Source organism: Melitaea cinxia, chromosome 9, assembly GCF_905220565.1.
Source record: "Melitaea cinxia chromosome 9, ilMelCinx1.1, whole genome shotgun sequence".
Lineage (NCBI taxonomy): Eukaryota > Metazoa > Arthropoda > Insecta > Lepidoptera > Nymphalidae > Melitaea > Melitaea cinxia.
This window is the reverse complement of record NC_059402.1, coordinates 13,248,955-13,263,758: the sequence shown is the minus strand read 5'-3', so window position 1 is coordinate 13,263,758 and position 14,804 is coordinate 13,248,955. Positions and strand designations below refer to the sequence as shown.

At 32.6% G+C, this 14,804-nt stretch overlaps 1 protein-coding gene across 1 annotated transcript; it reads left to right on the top strand.

The window, feature by feature from the left end:
• The first annotated feature begins 902 nt into the window (after positions 1-902).
• LOC123656423 (NFX1-type zinc finger-containing protein 1-like) lies at positions 903-12,166 on the top strand. The gene is made up of 14 exons (XM_045592111.1): positions 903-1,671; positions 2,226-2,429; positions 2,575-2,620; positions 3,192-3,426; positions 3,573-3,737; positions 4,412-5,281; positions 5,830-5,985; positions 7,423-7,570; positions 8,336-8,419; positions 8,808-9,082; positions 9,591-9,737; positions 10,464-10,638; positions 11,605-11,747; positions 12,008-12,166. Exons 1-14 carry the CDS (start codon positions 996-998, stop codon positions 12,071-12,073), a joined length of 3,390 nt encoding a protein of 1,129 aa, XP_045448067.1. The 5' UTR covers positions 903-995; the 3' UTR covers positions 12,074-12,166.
• The last annotated feature ends 2,638 nt before the right edge of the window (positions 12,167-14,804 follow it).

The window sequence follows — 14,804 nt, the reverse complement described above, 5'->3', positions numbered from 1 at the left end:
ACTACGATGAAGGCGTGTTGCAGTTAAATGTAATAACGTTTAATTGGACGCGTAGTTATCGTAATATAATATATAAAGGTAAGAAATTTAGACGCAAATTTAGATAATTCGTAATTTCTCAATGGATCTGCAGAAATACGGAATTAGATTTATTTTACGTTTATCTACGGGTACTATGTATATTTATATACAAAGGAAATAAACCTCAACTATCTATTTACACCAATCCTTTTAAAAATGTACAAGTAACTTTTTCCTCAGGAATCCACATGGTCTAGAGTTCTAGACCGTTACTTATTTATAAAAAAAGATAGTGTTTACCTACTGTGTAAAGCTGTGTGGCTACGGCAGTAAAGAATATAGCCACCCCCTCTGTTCTCGTGGGTGTCGTAAGAGGCGACTACGGGATAACACAGTTCCACTACCAACTTAGAACTTAAAAAGCCGACCGATGGCGGAATAACCACCCAACTGCTGGCTTTGGAATACACAGGCCGAAGACGGGCAGCAGCGTCTTTGGTGCAACAAAGCCAGCCGTGCGGTCACCAACCCGCCTACCCAGCGTAGTGATTATGAGCAACACACATGAGTTCACGCCATTTTTGGCGCGAACTTGTGGAGGCCTATGTCTAGTAGTGAACTGCGACAGGCTGAAGTGAAGTGAAGTGTTTAACCTGAGTAGAGAAAAACTTGCAACAATCCATCTCCTAGTTTGAGTTCCCATCTAAACCCACTACAATCTGAATTAAAAATGCACGTCATTTTTTTAATAATTTTTTAATTCAAATAACAAAGTATATAATAACATTATTTTTAAGATAACTAAAAATGACATAAATTGTTTTAAAATAAACGTCGTAGAACGAAGTCTACTCTAGCTGTCACCGTATTCTGACATTGTTTGACGTGTGACGTCTAAACAGCTGTTTTTGTTTGTATTGTACATAGCCTAAACACAAACTTTCAAGTTTAATTATTTAATATTTACGCAAATCATGAGTGAAAATAGTAAATCCCTACGCATAGACTGGTTTGATGGAACTGTTATAGAAGAAACGAGACCATCGACCTCACAATTTTTAGAGGAAGATACAGCAGAAACCAAACCTTCGCCTAGATTGCAAGAAATAGAAAAGAAACCAATCGGTTTTAAAAGGTTATACGATCTTTCATTTTTAAATCCACCAGTTTTAAATTTAGAACTAGCCAACCGACCTGGGTTTTGGTTACTATTCAATGTGGAATTAAAGGGCGATTTTATTGTACTGTTAGTTAAAATATTGGCTACTTTATACAAATCATTGAAAACAAATGAAAAGTCAAAAATAGTTTATCAACTGAAAAATAAGTTCGAAAAATCTGATTTTTTATTTCAATTAAAAGAATATGTAAAAGGCTTATCGAAGGTGAGAACAGTTGATAAAAGAATTAATACTAAGTTTTGGGATGACGTTGAAGCATTTTACTTTTCTCTCATTGAATTTTGTGAAGCTATATTTTTATTTGGCGGTCATTCTAAGGAGTATTTGGAACAATTATATGATTTGGTAGAAATAGCAGAGTTAAGTGCGACTGAAGTTCAAGAAGAGCATATGGAACCAATTAATGAGAAATTCTACGAAAAAGTAATTTTTTTGAAAAATGAATTACAAACATCTTTAAATAATGTAAGTATTTTAAAAAGACAGTAATGTTTTACAATAAAAATAAAAAAGTCACCTCACTCTCACAACAAAGGTGGGTTTGATCCTGTCTTTTTGTTAAAAATAAATACACAAAATAAAATAGAAATGCCCAGATATAGACATATTTTAATAAATATGATATTTTTTTCAATAAATCAATAATATATATTAAGCTACACCCATAATCGTATCGTATCATATCGTAATCTAACCCACAACGTCCGGAGCAAAAAAACAGGGTCAAAACAAGCTGCATCAAGAAGCTAGTCAAGTCATATGTCATATGTATGTATGTATATGACTTATATAAATAAATAAATAAATATAACACCCAGACTCAGAAACAGTAAGTGGTCCAAATTGGCCATTTTAAAACAAAAATTTAAATTTTAAACTAATAATAAATTTATACTAAAACTTATTGCTACTTTTGTCAGATTTAATAAAAATAATAAATGTTTTATTTTTTAGTATTATTAAAGTTACATTATGTTTAAGAAACATTTTTTTTATTCTTACAGATTGAAGACATAGCCAAAGTTGAAGAAGTTATCAAAAGCAAAGACCCCAACAGTTTTCAGAATTTAAATATTTTTCCTACAAAAAACGACTTACTTGGAACCAATAATGTACAAATTGTACCGAATATCATCAATGGAGCTTACACAAGTGTTGAGCACTATTTAGATTTGCAATTTAAATTGCTAAGGGAAGACTGTTACGGCCCACTGAGGGAAGGAATATGTTAGTAAAATTATATCAACATTTTTCTGTTTTTATATTGTATCACAGAAATACTAAATATGATATTTTCAATATAAATAATTTAATCTTATTTTGCTAAATAAAAATTATATATATTGTTTACATTAAAATTATGTTTTCTTAGGTAAATACATGGAAAACCCCAAGAAAAGGCGTTATGAAAATATAAGGTAAGATAATAAACTATAGATTTTTTTATTATTAAGTATTAATTTTTTTAAGAATATTTGGTACAATAATGCAAATTGATAATAGTAGTGATGTAACGAAAATATAGGCTATGCTATTTTTTCAGTTAACGGATTCATTCATTCATTCATTCATTACAGCCTAGACAGTCCACTGCTGGACATAGGCCTCCACAAGTTTACGCCAAAAATAACGTGAACTCATGTGTTTTGCCCATAGTCACCACGCTGGGCAGGCGGGTTGGTGACCGCAGTACTGGCTTTGTCGCACCGAAGACGCTGCTGCCCGTCTTCGGCCTGTGTATTTCAAAGCCAGCAGTTGGATGGTTATCCCGCCATCGGTGGGCTTCTTAAGTTCCAAGGTGGTTGTGAAACCTTGTTATCCCTTAGTCGCCTCTTACGACACCCACGGGAAGAGAGGGGGTGGCTAAATTCTTTAGTGCCGTAGCCACACAGCACAGTTAACGGATTCAATTTCAAACAAATAATGAAAATAACCATATAGTGTTAGTTTTAATTAACAGTAAATTATTTATTTATTTTTTAATTTCAGAGTGTACCCAAAAGTTCGAGTTATACGTACATACGTTAGCAATAATAAAGTAGGATATCTTGTCGACATCGCGTGGAATGAACGCCTTGCTAATTTATCAGTTGATTTTAAAAACTATGCTCGTTATAAAAGACTTATGTTTGGTTCTCTACTGCTGTTTACTAGTGATAACTTCCAGAATATTCTATGTGCCTCTGTGTTGGATTCGAGTCTGGATTTATTAAGTAATGGTTATGTAAGTACGAATAAGTATAATAATAATAATATATTATCTTTTACATGTAATATAGTTTTTTTTACCTATTTATTTCATTAACGAATAAGACGTATTGGACGGACATGTGTCAAAACTTTATTTCAGTCATTTATCGTTTCTTCCAGATAGCAGTGTCTTTTGAAAGTCCAGTTTCAAACAAAATATTCTCTGAAAAATATTTAATGGTCGAGAGTGAAGTCTTCTTTGAGCCTTATCACAGAGTGTTGAAAGTTTTGCAGAATTCTAGGACTGATGATTTACCGATGAAAAAATATATTATTGACGTTCAGGTAATTGTTATTATATCATTTTTAAATAACTCGTATTTTGCTGCATTTCTGAAACAGTTTTATTTATAATTAGATACCTAATGTTGTGCTAATCTAGCACTTCGGACAAACATGTCCTACTAAAAGAACAAGAATTTACTAATTTTTTTGTACCATAGTTCTAAAATAACAGATTTTTATAAATATCACCACATCATTATTATCATCATCACATCAGCCTATCGCAGTCCACTACTGGACAAAGGCCTCCACAAGTTCGAGCCAAAAGTTGCGTGAACTTATCTGTTTTGCCCATAGTCACCACGCATGGGCAGGCAGGTTGGTGACCGCAGGATTAGCTTTGTCGCACCGAAGACGCTGCAGCCCGTCTTCGGCCTGTGTATTTCAAAGCCTTCAGTTGGATGGTTATCCCGCCATCGGTCGTCTTTTTAAGTTCCAAGGTGGTAGTGGAACTGTGTTATGTCTTAGTCGCCTCTTACGACACCCACTATAAATATAGTGATATATATTTTCATTCCCAATTACTTTAATCTTTAAATTATCTATCTTTGTAAGAAATTAAGTTTCTAAGTTTTTTAAGAAAAATCTTTTTTTATTTGCTATCCCTACTATAATCAGGACCTATAATAGGGTAAGAATATTTTTCTATTTCGATATACACTTTAAAATTACAGATAGACACTAAACCACCCGCGTATTTAACTCCAGAAACAATTTATAGCATAAAAAACGAAAAATCCGAAGAGATAAGTTTTCCTGTACTCAATAACAAACAGTGGCCAGCAGAAAATCAATTTGGTCTGGATGAGTCACAAATGGATGCGTTCAATTTTGCCCTCACAAGAGAATTCGCTGTTGTTCAAGGTCCGCCTGGTACTGGAAAAACTTTTTTAGGGGTCAAAATTGCTTCAATCCTTTTGAGAAATTTGGCGCTAGAAGGAAACCCAATGTTGATCATTTGTTACACAAATCATGCCCTTGACCAATTCCTAGAAAGCATCCTGAAAGTAACGGATAACGTTGTGAGATTGGGTAGTCAAAGTAAAAGCAAAACACTAGAACCGTATAACTTAAAAAATATGAGATTTAAAATGAAATCCAAATATTCTTATTTATATGGCACTAAGAAATCGGAATTGGAAAAGATATTCAAGGATATGATGGATGTACAGAGTGATCTAGAAAAATGTGAAAGAGAGTTAATTAGTTATAAAACAATAAAACCTTACTTGAAAATCGGTGATGAATTATTAGAACTAAAGACATCTGATGAAGATGCTGTGCTTAATTGGCTTTTTGGTGATTTGACGTCAACGAATGATGAATCAGACGATTTAGATGATTGGGAAAAACAGTATGAAGATATTCAAATTATTGATAATATAGAAACTTGCTTTTCTGAGGAATGGGCTTTGAAAGAAATAGATTCTATGGAAAATAACATTAAATATGTTAAAGATATAACTGAGGGCAGAGAAGATCCGATGATAAATAAGTTTCAATTGAAGATTGAAAATATTAAAGATAGACTGAAATTTTTTACGGTAAGGACAATCATAAACAAACATTTTTAACACATAGAAGGTTGATTTTCGAAATTCACATCAGTTTCGGTTGATTGGTAAATTATGATAACTTTGCGTCTATGAACATAATACTAATAATACTATTAATAATAAACAAAGTAAACCTATATACATAATTTTCTTCTAGATAAATTTTGCAAATCTCAAGATTATTAAAAAACTTTAGATAGTCTTATGAAAATACTTTTAACTTTATTATTGACTAGCCCGTTGGCGCAGTTTGTAGTGACTTCTACTCCGAGGGTTGTGGGTTCGATTCCCACCCCGAATCTGGGTGTAATATAAGTATATTATGTATGTTAGCTATTTTTATAGTATGTTATCGAATATATATATATATATATATATATATATATATATATATATATATATATGTAGCTATACCAGTCGGCTGTTAGCTATAACACAAGCATTAAGTTGCTTAATTTAGGAACAGACGACCGTGTGTGTATTGTGTAAATATTTATTTATTTATTATATTTGTATACTATTAAATTTTATTTCAGAAATACACGACCTCATATTATTTAGACAAGGAAAACTCCAGTGTACCACAAGTCAAGGATTTATACAAACTCACAAGGGATGAGAGATGGCGGGTATATTTCAATGCGGTCGAAGTAATAAAAGAAAAATTAATGACTAAACTAAACGAGTTATTGGTGAGATGTTTTCACTTTAAATTATACTTTGTCTTTGTTCTTGTATCTACTAACATTTCTCTTCTTATTGTCTGAATTATCATTACTGAAACTAAAATCAATTGCTCCTAGGGTGAGTTAGGGACAGTAGGGTCGGCAACGCGCTTGCGATGTTCCCGGTGTTACAGGCGTCTTTATAGGCTACGGTGATCGCTTGCCATCGGGTGAGCCATACGCTTGTTAGCCAACTTAGTTTTATATATATAAATAACTAAACGATTGATCCTAAATAACGTGTGTTTTTTCTCTCAATAATTGTGTTTGCTCGCAAACGAAAAAAAACCGACTTCAATTACATCGACGAGTAGTACAACGTAGATCGACGAAAAAATAGTCAAGTAACTGCGCGTTATCAAAGATTACTCAAAAAGTAGTTATCAGATCTCAATAAAATTTATATGTGACCACATGACAAACATCAGCTTTCGATTAAATTAAAAATTATTAAAATCGGTACATCCAGTAAAAAGTTATTGCGGATTTTCAAGAAGTTCCCTCGATTTCTCTGGGATTCCATCATCAGATCCTGGTTTTCTTATCATGGTACCAAACTAGGGATATCCCCTTTCCAACAAAAAAAGAATTATCAAAATCGGTACACCCCGTAAAAAGTTATTGCGGATTTTCAAGAGTTTTCCTCGATTTCTCTGGGATCCCATCATCAGATCCTGGTTTCCTTATCACGGTACTAAACTTGGGATATCTCCTTTCCAACAAAAAAAGAATTATCAAAATCCGTACATCCAGTAGAAAGTTATGCGGTATAATACAACGTAGGTCGACGAAAAAAGCGTCAAGTAAAAACGCATTATTAGATATAGCTCGAAAAGTAGTTGTTAGACCTCAAATAAATTTAAATGGGACCAATTGGCACACACCACCTTTCGATTAAAAGAAAATTTGTCGAAATCGCTCCACCCAGTCAAAAGTTCTGATGTAACATACATAAAAAAAAAAAAAAAAAATACAGTCGAATTGAGAACCTCCTCCTTTTTTGGAAGTCGGTTAAAAAGAATTGCCAACCATTCTCAATGACCCAATAAGATACAATAAGAATTTTTGGGAATTTGTGGAAAAGTATAGAATAAATCACCTGAGTTAGGGCATAGCAGGGAATTTCCTGCTCAAAATATGGAGCAGCCCGACTAGGGAAGTACCTTGACCTTACAGAAGATCAGAGCTAAGTAATACTGCTCATAAGTAGTTATGTGTTCCTGTGATGAGTAAGGTGACCAGAGCTCCTGGGGGAATTGGGGGTAAGGTTGGAAACGCGCTTGCGATTCTTCTATTGTTGCAGACGTCTATAAGCTACGGTAATCGCTTACCAGGTGAGTATAAAAAAAAACTCCAAAATATTATTTCCGTATTGGTGAAACCAAACTTTTCTCAATTTTACAGGAGAAACACAAGGTATGCAGTGACGAATTAGATGAAGTTTCCGCAACTGTTGACAGAGAAGTGATGAAAAGTGCAAAGGTTGTTGGTCTAACTACAGCGGGAGCAGCGAGGCGATATCATCTTCTAAATACTTTGATGTCTCCTATAGGTACCCTTTTTATTACACTAGGGTGGCAATAAAGCATGCAACCTACCTGTGCTACACTGCAACACCAGATGCATCGCAGGCGTGTTGCTGACCTTACCTCCGACCCTGTCCAGCAGCTATGGCCGTCTTATTCATCATAGGAACACAACACTGCGTTAGAGCAGTTATATATATATTAACGAGCTCGGCAAACAAGCGTACGGCTCACCTTATGATAAGCGATTACCGTAGCTTATAGACGTCTGCAACACCAGAAGCATCGCCAGTGCCCTGCCCAACCGATTCCCAATTCCCCCCAGGAGCTCTGGTAACCTTACTCACCAACAGGAACACAACACTGCTTGAAAACAGTATTATTTAGCTATGGTCTTCTGTAAGGTCGAGGTACAACCACAATCGGGGTACTCCATATTTTAAGCAAGAGATTTTCCGCTGTGCCTTACCTCAATTAAAATTATGTGTAAGCTACATATACTTGATATAGCATATATTTATTTGATAAGAAAATTACCTGCAAAAAGAATAGCTGTACCCCGTGGTTTCACATGCGCTAATTTGAAAAAAATAGCCTGTAGCCTTCTTTGATAAATGGACTATCTAACATCGAAAGAATTTTTCAAATTGGACCAATAGTTCCTGAGATTGGCGCGTTCAAGCAAACAAACTCTTTAGCTTTATAATATTTGTAGAGATTAAAGATTTCGAAATCAAAGTCAAATTTAAAATAATGCAATCGAATTTTATCGTTTTATTTTATTTTTTTAGTAATTGTGGAGGAAGCCGCCGAGGTGCTAGAAGCTCACATCGTAGCTTCTCTAACTCAAAAATGTCAGCATTTGATACTTATTGGTATGTAATTACTAATAAATATAATATTAACATAATTTAGAGGAAATAAAATTTTAATATAATAATAGTATATCTATAATTGCAATGTATTATCAATAATATTTTAAATTTTTTTTAAAGTAATATACATGGCACATTGTGATGGCTTCCTATAAAATAAATTAATAAAAAATGAGACTGAAGTAAAACTTACGAAACGTAACTCGCTTTCTCTCTCTTCACTAACTTATATCTCCCTGTCAACTTCCGTTGCCTCGCCCGATCACACTTTTCGTAACGCTTTCGTCGCGCATTCACCAGCTTATCCCTCAAGTCAAGCGTGCGTAGAGAAGTTTTACTTCAAAATAAGTTCTTGGGAAACTAAGTCTTTGCATGTATAATTTTTTAGGCGACCACAAACAACTGAGACCATCTGCCGCACACTACATATTAGCTAAAAATTACAATCTAGAAATTTCTCTATTCGAACGTATGATAAGAAATAAAATACACGCCCGAACATTAACCATACAAAGGAGAATGCGTCCAAACTTTGTTGATCTCTTGGTTCCTATAATATATGAGAAATTGGAGAGTCACCCTAGTGTACTGAAGTATCCCAAGGTCAGGGGAATGAAGGACACCCTATTTTTCTTTAGTCATGACAGGTTGGAAGATTCTGAGGTATTTTTATTTGTTTTTTTTATAATAATAACCATTAAATTAAAAGACAATTACGCACAGGATTTTACTAAGCTAGCTTAATAAAGAAACTTCTAAAATCTATTCCTATAACAACATTTACTTTACAAATGTATCAATTTTTATCGTATTATATCTATATAAACAATACTCTCTCTGTCAATTCTGTTTATATTTGACAAAAGTTGACTAATAAATACGAAAATTTTGTAAATATGAATCGATATTTTTTGAATATTAGTCAAGATCTCTATTATTGCCCATTCAATTAATTATATATTATAATTATATTAATTAATTTCACAACCAAAAAATAAAGATTTTTTACAGGCTTTTTGAAATCTGCCTTGTAGCTTATAGATCCAAAGATATAGCAATGACAGCTTAAAACTATTTTATCTACCTCTAAAATTAATTGTATTTATTTATATTTTTATTTAAAAATATTTATTGATTTATTTTATTTTTTAAATATTTATTTATATTTCAGGGTTTAGAAGACAGCTGGAGTCATAAAAACACAACAGAAGCGCATTGGTGCGTCTCTTTAGCCAATTATTTACGTCGAATGAAGTATGATCCGGATGAAATTACAATATTAACTACTTATACCGGTCAAGCATTTCTTATAAAAGAGGTGATATACCACTACTATTTATATTTTAATTTAATTAAGAAAATTATATAAATTATTTTCAGTAAGCATAGACCAAAACAAAGATTTAAATCTCGATTTTAATATTATATTTTGTATTCTTAACCAACTTAGAATCATACTTGACTTGACATATTACGCTCAGTCCATAAATATTATTCCAGTTAAGCTTTAAACTATGATTGATTACTGAATTATGATTTACTGAAGACTTGTTCTTATATTTAGAATGAGAACCGAGCTTAATTACTCATCAGTCACATTTAAGAGGAAAGGATACCGGCTCTTTCTCCATACAAACGTAGTCAACTGTTTCCTCCCTAGATAATGACACACATGACCATAAAACCTTTCTTGTTTTTTTTTTCATATTCTTATAATCATAGGAAGTAGTCTTCAAATACTAAAAATATTGCCTAATTTTTTCTACATTTTAACATTAATTAAAAAAAATACGCATATTTACAAAAAAACGGGATCATAGAGGCATAGCTGTAGGTATTTTTTTAGTCACATTTAATTTAATGCAATTTTGCACTGATGTGCATTTTTGTCCAACTTAAAATATAGTTTTTATTTTATTTCGATATATATAGTGATTGTATTCACGAAAAAAAAAATGGCGGAACGAAGTTCGACAGATCACTTAAACCTTATATATGTTAGTATAATTTCAGAATGTAAATATAATAAGTATATTTGCTACAGATAAGTAAAAAATACGCCTTACTAAAAGGTGTTAAGATCACAGTCGTGGACAACTATCAAGGGGAAGAAAACAAAATCATAATATTGTCTCTGGTTAGGAGCAATAAAGAAGGAAAGATTGGATTCTTGTCAGCTCCGAATAGAATATGTGTCGCTTTGTCAAGAGCTAAAGAAGGTATGATTTTTATTTTATCTATGGTTTCATTTTAATTTTACTTAAGCTAAGGATCCATTTTTCTCATCAGTTAACCATGAGAAATGGACAGCAGACTGTTTATATATGTTTTATATGTCCCTAGAGATAACTTGAAAATATTGTTGATGAATAACGTATTTATGTGGATGTAATCATGCACCGAATTATAACTTATAGCTATTAATTTATTTTTAATACAAACTTTAAATTTATTTTCGGATAGTTTCAATATCGTTTGTGGAATTTTATTATACATGCAGGAGACAAAAAGGAGATGTTTACTTTGCGCAGTCGGAAACATGGAGTTACAATTTTGTTGACATTACATCTTGACACCCCAAACCGAAGATTAAAATAGTGATGTCAGTTGACTATTTATTTTCTATTTAAAAGAGAGTAAGGATTTTTTTTTGTTGTTGTTGATATCAACATTACCGTCTAATCTTTAACATCCTCTTTGAATTCTTGATATATTAAGCTATTTAGTGAAGGCAAACTTAAATTATTGTATTTTAATGAAATGTCCTTATGTATTAAAGCTTTTAATGTCGACCTAAGGTCCCTTACATAGGTGTAAAAAGAATAATAATGAATTGATTTTATTTATAATTGACTTAACCAAATACTAGTTAGAGTTAGCTAACATTCCTGGGGTGGGTAGGGTCGGCAACGCGCTTGCGATGCTTCTGATGTTGCAGTCTATACGGTAATCGCTTACCATCAGACGAGTCGTACGCTTGCTTACCACCCAAATTGTAGAAAAAAATTAGGCCGCGACAATGATATATATTAAAAGTGTATTTAATCTGTATCCTCTTATTTTAAGCGTGTTTCTCGGACGTTTTATTGATATACGTATAAATATTATACATTTTTTAAATTATTAGTGTTACTCTTGTGTGGTATTGTCTAAACAACTTTTAGGTGTTAAATTATTATTTTCAGGTTTTTATATGTTTGGTAACATGGATATCTTGCAAGCAGCAAGTCCACTGTGGCGAACTATAAGAGATAAGTTACAACTTCGAAACTCTATTGGCAAGGAAATTTTGTTACAGTGTGATAAGCATACGGAAAATATATTTAATGTGAGTATATGCTGATTTCTCCAATTTTCGAATATATTGAGAATTAGTTGTTGGAGTCTATCTAATAGGGTTATCCCATAATTATGAAATGTATCCCTTGCATTCTTTTTGGTGGAACAGGACATCATCTATCCGACATATGTATGTGCCAAATTTCATCCAGAATCGTTTATTATTTCTAGTGATTAATTAAAAATATACTACCCCCGTACAATCTTTTGCATTTATGAAAATAACTACTTATGAGAATTTTGTTTCAGGTTTCTTCAGTTAAAGATTTGGACGATTTCTCAGAAGGCACATGTTGTAGGAAATGTAAGCAGTAATAGTCAGTAAAAAAAAATGTAAATGTTATATTCTATCTATAGCTGTTATTTTTTAGACTAAATATGGCTAAAGTCAAAATAAAAGTAACTCTTGTTATATTTTATTTTTTATATCACTCATAAAGGAATGCCTTTCCCACGTGACATTGGCGAAATCGACAGTGCTCCTGGCACAACTGAAATCCATTAAGCCCAAGAATAATAATAATAAAAGGAATGCCTTAAGTTTTTTGCTATTACTCAAACTAATAGTTACTTACTGTAAGTTTGAGAACTAGTTGGACTAGCCCGATGGCGTAGCTTTCTGCTCGGAGGGTTGTGGATTTCATTCTTGCCCCGAGTCTATGTATTATATAGATATATTTATTTATATATAATAATAAAATAATAATATTCTTTATTGTACACCATTAAAAGATACAAACAAAAGTAGTACAATTAGAGGAAGATGTACAAAACCGGTCTTATCGCTAAAGAGCGATTTCTTCCAGACAACCTTTGGGTATAGGACATATATATATTATTGTATTTTTATCGAAAAAGAAATGTTAGTTATATCTGTTAGATTTTACCTATAACACAAGTGCGACCGTGAAGGAACATATATAGATATAGATGTTTATTATTATTTATTTACTATGAAACTCTCATCATTCAAAAATATATAAATACAGTTCTCTGAACGCGAACGGTTGCTATTGAAAACGACCTATGATATGAAACGTCATAAGTGTATCAACAAGTTAAGATTACTTTGATGTAAAAGGGCATCCATTAATTACGTGAGGTGTTTAGTGGAGTGAAGTCTCACTCAATCTCACGTGGGAGAGAGGGTGGTCTCGGTAAATATCACGGAACTTTTTTCCACAAGAAACAATATAAAATTGCGAGAAATCTGAGTTTAATTAAGTAAAAAAAAAAGGTTTCAGTTACATTTTCAGTGATTATGGCAAACAACTAAAACATGTGTTAAGTTATTATGGAAGATAAATGAGTTTAAGTTAACAAGAAAAAATTACGGTGACGAAAAGCACGTTGCGATTTGTCGCAGTGCCGGCGACGCTCGTACTGTCTCTTCACCCGCGAGCAGTGTTCGTACGTGTGCGAATTACGCACACAAAGATGAATTCTCTAGCACTATCTATGGACTATATACAGCTAGTGTCCGAATGTGCCCCACGTACGAAATAGCCTCACCTTCCCAATAAAAAAAAAAATATATTTTATATATTATATTAATATGAAAATGTATTTTTTTTTTATATCACTAGTTCGGCAAACAAGCGTACGGCTCACCTGATGGTAAGAGATTACCGTAGCATATAGACCCCTCTAACACCAGAAGCATCGCAAGCGCGTTGCTGACCCTATACCCAATCCCCCCCAGGAGCTCTGGTCACCTTACTCACCAACAGGGACACCATACTGCTTGAAAACAGTATTATTTAGCTGTGGTCTTCTGTAAGGTCGAGGTACTACCCCAGTCGGGCTGCTCCATATTTTGAGCAGGAAATTCCTGCTGTGCCCCCTACCTCAGTTAATATTTTTCTCGGATGATGGATGGTTATTTATTTTTTCGTAAGACGAAGGGTCGTTAAGGGTCTACACGAACGAATGTACCCCACATGTGGGGTACATTCGCACAATGTCAATGTTTTCGTAAATCAGTTATATATCAAAAGTGATACATCACACTTAAAACATAACTACCTAGTTTTGAAGCCAAATAAACTACCTATCCATTCATATGTGTGTCAACTTGAAAAAAAAGTTCGTTTCGTTTTTATGCCCCAATAAGTAAAATGTGTACGAAGTAGCCTCAACTTCCCCTACATACGACTGAAGGAAGGAAGAAACAGCTAATGTCATCGACATCCATTTGCAGTTAATGAATTTATAAACTCAAAACATGAATCATGAATTTTAATTGTGTTTTTCTTAAAGCATTTTAAATTTTAAAATTTCAAATAACTGTGCAGCTTGTATTTAAAAGAAAGGAAGATAAAGAATTCCACAACGAAAATGAACAAGTATTTATCTAACATTAGGTATTCGTTAACTATTAAAAATTGTTTATTAACAGTAAATACAATATTTTTGGAGTAAATATTTCTTTTTCATTTAAGTACGGTAATTTTATAAAAGTTTTCTTTTCTTAATTTTATTTTTAAATTCATCTATGTTGCTTAGTTAAGTTAGGTTAGTTTAGACTATTTGTCATTGAATTGTTAGGTTTGGAGCGGTATATAAATTTTTAATTTAATTTTTATCTTATACTTTTATATATATAGTATACTTGAAAAACATAGGACTTTCATACAAACTTCCAACCCCCGTTTTACGGGTCGAGTTTCGTAAAATTAGTTCTTAGCGGATGTTAACGCCCTATAAGAAACTTACCTGCCAAATTTCAAGTTTGTAGGTGTTATAGTTTCGGAGATTTCGTGATGAGTGACCTTTCGCTTTTATATATATAGATAGAAGATAGATTTGTAGTTTTAAAAAGATAATTTTTTCTTACAAATTTTTGTTAAAGTATGACCAAATTAAAAAGGATAGATTGAATAAAAAACATTAGTTTATTGTACTGGATGTTGTATTTGATATATTTTTTTAACCATACGATTGGTTTAGTGCGTAGAAGCTTTTACTGAAATATACATAAACATCGTCGTGCATACAAAAAAGAAAATTAGAGATCTGAAATCATCTATTGTAACATCTTATAACA